At 33.8% G+C, this 8770-nt stretch overlaps 1 protein-coding gene and 1 pseudogene across 1 annotated transcript; both read right to left on the reverse strand.

Moving 5' to 3' along the window:
* Positions 1–1555: 1555 nt before the first annotated feature.
* Positions 1556–4369, reverse strand: LOC125194704 (probable polygalacturonase At3g15720). Its single transcript, XM_048092945.1, has 9 exons — positions 4352–4369; positions 3783–3935; positions 3531–3668; positions 3249–3431; positions 2455–2662; positions 2295–2376; positions 2065–2173; positions 1861–1974; positions 1556–1792 (listed from the first exon to the last, which is right to left on the reverse strand). Exons 1-9 carry the CDS (start codon positions 4367–4369, stop codon positions 1556–1558), a joined length of 1242 nt encoding a protein of 413 aa, XP_047948902.1.
* Positions 4370–5254: 885 nt separating this feature from the next.
* Positions 5255–8338, reverse strand: LOC125194705 (annotated as a pseudogene).
* Positions 8339–8770: the final 432 nt, after the last annotated feature.

The following is an 8770-nucleotide window of genomic DNA, read 5'->3' on the forward strand; positions in this document are numbered from 1 at the left end:
GTAATTTTTGGGCCCCCCTTCACAACGTTTAATTAAGAAAATTGCAACACACAATAAAAAAAGGGCCACCCCAATAAAACCCTGCATCACTTTCAGAAATAGGGCCGGGGAAACGTTCAATATAATGATCTCGTTAAATTAAGAATAGATAACAACTAACGATCGACTATCAAGGCATAAGATAAATATTTTTTGTCCCCCAACCATGCCCTTTTGTCTCTTAACAATCCCCTTATCAATGCCTTATCTTTCACGAACTTGTAATCTTGCCCCTAATAAAACCACCCCCAAGTTAAATATTTTTTTAAAACCTTAATCCAATCAATTTAGAACATTTTCCCCATTTTTGGGTGTTAACTTAAAACTGGATTGATTCTTTTGTGCATTAATTAACATTGAAATTTCTTTGCCTAACTTAACTTTCTTAACCTTTTCCTGGTTTTAAAAGTAGATGTGCATGAACTAAAAAATTTTTTTTTGAAATTTTCCCCATTAAAGTTTCTTTCTCGTTTCTGAAATGATAATATTGCTTCGAATTCGTTCTATATAGTTTACTTTAGTTATTACCATATCCCTTTTCTAAAAAACTTGATATGTCAAAAATTTTTTCTAAAATATATACATATATTTACAAATAATATTAAATAAATATATAAATTTAGATATTTCTGTTATTATTAAAATGTTAAAAATTTAAGTATCAAGGTTTTTTTAATTCCTTAAAGAAATTTTTTAAAATTAATCAAATAGAAATTTTTTAAAATTTTAATCTTTTTTTTTTTCCAGTATAGAAATATCAAAAAATTAATGTATATAAAATAAAAAAAATAATAAAAAATGATTTTATTAAAAATACATTGTGGCAAAGGTTTGGGGTTGGCTCAAATTTGAAATGTTAGGGGGGAATATTTTACACTACGACAAAAAAAAAATCGTTATTTTGGCACCCAATTAAGGACTATAATTTGTTTTTCTAAATACCCCTTAACCCAAAAACGTCGTAGTAATTTTTTTTTTATAGTTTTACCTAATAATTGGGGTTGGGTTGTGAATGTTTCTTGGATGTCACAGTACTTGATATGTTATTTTTTTTATCAGGATGCTTGGAAATCTTATGTATATGCAAAATATTACTAGTTTTATCGACGACATAGTTTGGTTGGTAAGACACATTCATATTATCAACGAATAGTAGTAAGCTGGAGATGCAATGCATGCCGAGTTGTCAAGTCCAAGCCGGATGAACTGAGCCTAACTCTACTACATGTTATTAATTCGGTTAATTTTTGTGATGAGGAAGTCCATAGGCGCTACTTGGGTATATATGTATCCTTATAATGCACGTAAAACTTGGTTCCTTGTCAATGTCAACATCATTGTTTTATTATCTCATCATAGTTAGAGATTGTTGTGGAGTACTATAATTCGATTAGGACTTTGAAATTGTATTATAATAAGCAAAAACATTCTATAATCAGAGTTTAGCCGACTAGATATGGGCTATATATGTGAATTGTGATAAATGCCAATACAATATCTAGTATTAAAAATGAAATCATGTTTGGACACAATGGACAGGAGGAGTGCAAGAACGAGCAGTTCCATGAGCATTGGTGCACTTTGCTATAGCATTACCAGCATGTCCACCAACACTTTTGATGTTGATGTCGCTGAATTCGATATCCGTGCACGGCACTGTCTTGCTGCACTTCAAGTCTATTGTTGCGTCCTTTGCCACCGTCGTTCCACGGAGTCCAATGTACTTCACACCACTCACTTTCACAGCACCGACCTAGTATGTCAACAATTCAAATTAATTGCCAATTTGATCAGCATTTTGATGTTTCTTTGAAAATTTACCTTGGTATCACATGTTTTGTGAGGACAGTAGTATTGGTCTATAATAATAGGATTGTCTGCTGATTCGAAGTTTATGTTGGAAAATATGATGTTCTTTGCAAAACCTGCCCCTCCCTTCATAATATCAATTGCACTTAATTAATAAGTTTGATTTTATTATAAATCACATGTGTTGAATACTATATCAGTTTAATTTGATCTCACCTGCCATGATTTGATCCTCACACCATTTTGGGTCTTAATAAATGTGCAATTTTCTACATGTATTCCTTCAACTTCTTCGTGTTTTCCATTTTTACCTAAACTCCCAATGCTGCAAGAATCAAGAACATGAATTTCTCTTAGTACATAATTCTATTGAAGATAGAGGATACATGTATGAGTTAGTTTTGTGAGACGAAACTAATTAAGGGATCAAAAACAAAGAATCACACCTTATACCATGACCAGGACCGCATGTGATCCTTGAAATCTTGACATCAGAAGTGCCTCCATTGATCGCGATGCAGTCGTCCCCTATTACGGCAACGACGATTATATTGTATAGATAACTAACAAAAATTTGAAATTTTGAAAAGGGACTGGTAAATATACCTGTTGCCATAACACAATCTTGGATGAAAAGACTTGTTGAAGAACTTATGTCGATGCCATCTGTGTTAGGACTAGTTCCAGGTGCAGTAATATGAAGATTTGAAATATTTGCATGATTGCATCCATTTATTGAAATGTGGTTTTTTTGGCTATTCATATGTTTCAATCCGCTCACACGAAGGTTGTTGCAATGAGAAAATCTCAATGCCTGAAATTAATTTTATCACAAGATATATTGTTAGAATTTAGATGCTGATTATAATAGTATATTACTTATTTGTTAGTATTTAGTAAAATTGCTCAACTTTTCTGCACTCGTTTTGTAAAAATGATAATAAATAGTTAAAGTGGAGAAATAATAAAGTAAAAAAGAGAATAATGTAGATAAGACTCTTCTCTACATTATTCTTTTTTTTACTTTATTATTTCTTCATTTTAACTATTTATTATCATTTTATCACAAGATATATTGTTAGAATTTAGATGCTGATTATAATTGATATATTATTTGTTAGTATTTTGTAAAAGGTGCTCAATCTTGAACTTAAGAGAATAATAAAACGAGTCAAAACATTTAATAGAATACCATGAGAAACAATCATATAGTTGCACTTTAAAAATTTTAAAATTATGTCCGCTATTAAAGACTCCTTATTTGCTAGTATTTTAGTATGTATGTCACTATTTCATTTTCATTTACAAAGCGTGGCAAGTAAGTTCAAATTCTATTAATTCATTCCACTCCATATTTCTTAAAACTCAAACAGTAAAAAAGTAAGACGTTTATTTCAGACGAAGGAAGCTCGATCATATAAACTTACATGGGGCCACCAAGAAGCACCGTGGCCATCAAATACACCTTTCCCATTTCCCACCACAGAAAGCCCTTGAACTTGATGAAACAAGATCCACGCATCACCATCGTCATCCCTTTTTCCCCAAGCTTGTTTTGGAAGTGCAACAATGGATCCCAATATCTACAAAATGACATCAATCTTGTGAAAGTGACCTATTTTTTTTTTTTTTAAAATGGATATTTTAAAATTCATCTTAACCTTGAAAATTACATAACTTACCTCAAAAGTTATGGATCTTGATTTGCATGGGCCAGCAAATTTGATAGCAGATATCAAGAATGTCTTTCCACTTGGTACAGTCACCATACTTGTTGCCAAACCTTTGTTACAGGCTGCTTCCCATGCCGATGTAAATGCCTATTAATATAAAACATTGTTAGTTCAAACAATTGACAATCATAGATCCTCAATCTTTTAATTTTAGAATTAAACATTCTATAGAACAAATTAAACCAATGTGGAAATATTTACTTTAGCATCATCTGTTTTCCCATTTCCTATAGCTCCAAATTTGGTCACATCAAATGTTGTACCCGAATCAGATGAGCCTTTACTTTTTGCGCACTTCACAACACTCACTTCAAATATTGAACCCAATAATAACAAAAGGTACACCATGAAACCCTGCATTACATTTCAAAATATAACGTTAGTTAAGTTCAGTAGAATATGTTCGCACAAGAAGATAAATATATTAGTGTATACCATGTCTCTGATTTGTCTTTTTAACAATGTAAATGCTTTACTTTTTCACGAACTTATAATCTTATGCCAATCAACTACTACAAGTTTAATATTTATAGTGAGAAACCTTAATGCAGTCAATTTATGATCAGTTTTCCATATTATGGGTGTATTATCTTGAAACTAGATTTGATTCATTTATAACATTGCAATGTATTTGCCCCAACTTAACTTTCTAAATCTCTTCACTGGATTTATACTATATGCGGGTTGTTACACAAAATAATCATGAAATGTAGTTAAGATTGAGTTGTGAGATTATTTAAGTTGTAGGCCGGGGGTTGTCTATGACTAACCATCACATGATTATCCATCTAGGATTGAGCTGTGAGATTCAATATCATGAACCAAACACAATACATACTTAATCCCGCGATATAATCTTGCAAATCAAATAACTCATATATGTAGATGTGAAAACACCCTATCATTTTTTTTATGTCCCATTAAAGTTTCTTCCCCATTTCTGAAAAGACAATTGTTTCTGGATTCATTGATTCATTCTATAGCCACTTTAGTTATTACTATATCCCTTTTTTAAAAAAAGGGATATACTAAGTCAATAATTTTTCTTTATCATGTATATATTTCCAAAAATTTATTAAATAAGCATATTAATTTGATAATTCTATTATTATTTAAATTTTATGAAATTAAGTTGCTAGGTTTTTAAAACCATTCAAGAAACTGCTTTAAGGTTTCCCAAAAGAGGGGCGAGAGATCGGACAAAACATAAAAGAATATTTAGTCCTAAATATATCTACGAAAGTAATAAGTATAATCGTAAATTTAGGAAGAAAATGGATATATAAACGCCCTGTCTTCACATCGTTGATTGAAAGTGATTTCGAAAGTGACAATCAACTTCTAAAACAACGTAATGTATATTTATTTGGAAATTAATATGCAGAAAATTATATAGACAATTGCTTTAAACTCAACACTAATATTCAACCGTGTGAAATTTATAACCCTTATAGGCTCTGTGTTTCAAACATTTTTTTTATTAATTTTGGGATCTTATGCATAAAAATCTCAAAAAATATTGCAATAAGAAAATATCAATGCCTCAAAATTTCGTGAAATTTCATGTGTGCTGCTTGCTTATTTTTAGAAAACACAAGAAATATTTCTATGAAATTCTGTATATATAAATACATAAATGAGTTAATAAATACTGTATTAATATTCGTACAAGAAAATTGCTAGTTGGTTGTAATAACACTAGTTTTTTGACCAATTAATTTCACACTTGCTGGTTTCGTTCTTTGGTTGCTGGCAATATAACGTCGAATCCATGGTAAGGCATCTTCATTGGCTTTTATCATTATGAAGAAGACGAGCATATATATGATTATCATGCTGAATATAATGCTCAAATCAGCCCATTTCGATTGATGAATGCCGATTTGAAAAGTGTTTTCCAAAATAAACTCTCCTGAGAGCTTAGGCAGATTAGGTGATATGTCGTCGAACATCAACCCTTTCAAATCATTCTTGTATTGCCCCTGCATTAAGCGTCATGTCATAAACTCACTCCTTCTCTTAATAATAATCCCTATTTCCATTTTCATTCTTCCCTTAAAATTATACACATTCTATTTTAGGAATTTTTTTCAGTACAATGAGGTAAGACTCATTCTCCACTACTAATAATAATTCAATCACTTTTTATTTCTATCTCTCATACGTTACTTGTGTGCTGTGGATTAAAATACACGCCCCTATAAAAGTTCTTATTTTTATAGGACGAAGGGAATACTCGATTAATTTTGATGTTTCATGCATATGCATTGATTGATTGCACATTACCTGTATAGCCCAGAAGTGAAAACTTATGTATGACAAAGGATAGCGCCAGACAGGCTTTGGCATGTCATTTGGGAGTCGGAAGAAGCCAGCCGCAAGCATAAATATTCCCTACAACACAGACAGATGATCTATTTCAGATGTATGAAAAAAAATAAAAAAGATCCTATATGTCAAAGTAGCTCCCATTTTCTACTACAATAAGTACCAAAATTGTATGTAATATATACGCTACAAGATGATAGATATTTTATGTTATAAAAAACTAGCAAAAGAGAAAAGGAAAGAATTGAAGAGTTATGTTTGGACAGCTTAGGCACCTGAATTCCGGCGCCGACGACGATCCCCAAGTGGTAATCAGGAACAACACTAGCTATGGCCATCATGAGGCTCTCAACCACACTCAAACAAGCATATAGGATCAATATGAAGTATGCATAGTGCCAGAAACCAGAGTGGAAACCCCACCATGAAATAGCAGATTGTTGCTGTCATTACATTCATCACTATCAAATATGGCATTGCTGACAAAGTGTTGCTTACAACAAATGCAGCCGCACCGTAGTGCCCGTTCAGCCTCTCCCTTTGGAAAACCTAATCAAATCCACTTAATTTAGCAAATTTATTACTTCTTCATGGAATTAGTCTACTCATTTGGTGAGACTGAAATATTTGAAATTAAATCACTATTTAAAATTATAGGTTACCTTCATATCCTCCACAAAAGAGGGGTAGCCTCCGATGCACATCATGGTTACAACCGCAACGACGAAAGACGAACATGCTCCCCTCGCCTGCATTTCTCAATTATTATTGTTGCTACTTCAAAACATTAGACAAGAGTTGAAAAGAGGGAAACTACACAAATTTGTGAAAGTAAATAGTAGTCCAAAGTTGTACTTATATGAAATGTTACCTGGATGGAAGTATAACCAGTTCCTATATCATAGTAAACAGATCCAACACAGACTGCGGCAAAGATGTATAAGACAAGCCTCAGTCGATAATACCCAAAATCCCTCCACATATTAACAGACGATCGCTGTGTCAATGCCATCGCTTGTCTCAAGAAACTCGCCTCGCTCCCTACAAAATCTGCAACATCTCCTTTCTATATATGCAAAAACAGAACAAAACTTATATTACTACTTTTTTAGATAAAACAACCCAACAAAATAGATTGAATATATTATAGGCCAAAACTAACTTACAAGTTTAGATATTTCCTCAATCTTTTTATTTGCTGAATAATAATATTCTGAGTTATGATAAGAGTCTACGAGAATTTCGGTAGCTTCAGCTATTGTTATTTTGTCTAGAGGATCACCATCTGTCTCAAACTGGATCAAAATTAGGATTAGAACCATAATTTGTATATATCGAAAGGTACCAAAATGGAACGAAAAATCCATACCTGCAGCTTCATTGATCCTCTCAGAGTTGCCTTCACTTTGTCGAAATCAGAGTTGATGCAATGGATGAAGTGATCGGCCGGGTTCCCGAATTCAGGGCATGGAAAACCGGCTCCAGCAAAGAACTGTGTACGATTAAATTAATCCTCCAACATATTTCTCATATTACAACATAATTAATAGAAACATGCCTGGTCAGCTTTTGATGCTTGGCCAAAATAGACTGTTCTGCCACGTGAGAGCAAGCATAGTTTGTCAAACAGCTCAAACACTTGGCTGCTAGGCTGGTGGATCGACGCTATCACTGTCTGTTGATCTTTCGCCAATCCGCGCAGCGTCTGAGTCACAAAGTACGCCGCCGCACTATGCACCTCACAACATATTAATCAAACAAGGCAATACACAGGAATGGATATTGATAGGAATGAGATATTTGACCTGTCTAGTCCACTGGTTGGTTCATCAAGAAAGAGCAATTTTGGCTTCATGAGGATCTCAAGTGCGATGCTGACTCTTCGCCTTTCGCCTCCACTGATCCCTCGCAAGTGCCAGTTTCCGATCACTGTATCGGCACAGTCCTGAAGTCCCATTTCTAGGATGGTGTTTTCTATGATCTCGGACTTCTCGGACCAGGGCATCCCATCCGGGAGGCGGATCCGAGCTGAATACGCAATTGTTTCTCTAACGGTTAGAGTCCCAAGCAAGCTCTCATCTTGTGTTACATATGCCTAAAACACCAAATAATAATAGTTATCAACATTTGTTAAAGATAGGATGGAATAAGCATTGTATCGAATTACTCACAACGGTTCGAAAAGATAAGTTGGCCTTGCGGCCGTTGAGGAGAATAGATCCAGAGAGGAAGGCATCGGGGGAGAGGCGGCCGGATAAGGCATCGAGCAGCGTGGACTTGCCGGAGCCGGAAGGTCCGATGAGAGCGGTGAAAGTTCCTGGCTGAGCATAGCCGGATAGTTGGTTGAGAATAGTGTGTGTTTTCCCGATCTTCACAGTTAAATCCTTCCACGCAAGACTGCATGCAGCTGCACATTCCATCTCCATCATCTTGGCCCTTTGACCTCCCCTATTTCTAATATGGTACTGTATTTCATTAATCAAATGATTGAGGATCTTTTAAAAATTACTGATCATAATATTCGTTAATCCCAAATCAATTTTAGGACTAATTCTTCAATATAAACATTTTATTACTAAAACGCTGCGATTGACCTTCTTCAGTAAAATTAAAAGGAAAGTAAGAACAGTTTCAAGAAGAGATAAATTAGTTTAGATTGGAGATCGTGGACACAACTAATGATATCAACTCATATAATCCATAATTAAATATTTTGAGTAAATATATGAAAAAGATCCGAAACGACACCATAGTGGCACATGCATTTGTCAACGGGATCATGGGCCCAAGGAATGTAACCATATAGAGCACCTAGGGTTATTATATGATTAATTAAAATATATCACGATTCACGAACATAA

The sequence above is a fragment of the Salvia hispanica genome, chromosome 6, assembly GCF_023119035.1.
Source record: "Salvia hispanica cultivar TCC Black 2014 chromosome 6, UniMelb_Shisp_WGS_1.0, whole genome shotgun sequence".
NCBI lineage: Eukaryota > Viridiplantae > Streptophyta > Magnoliopsida > Lamiales > Lamiaceae > Salvia > Salvia hispanica.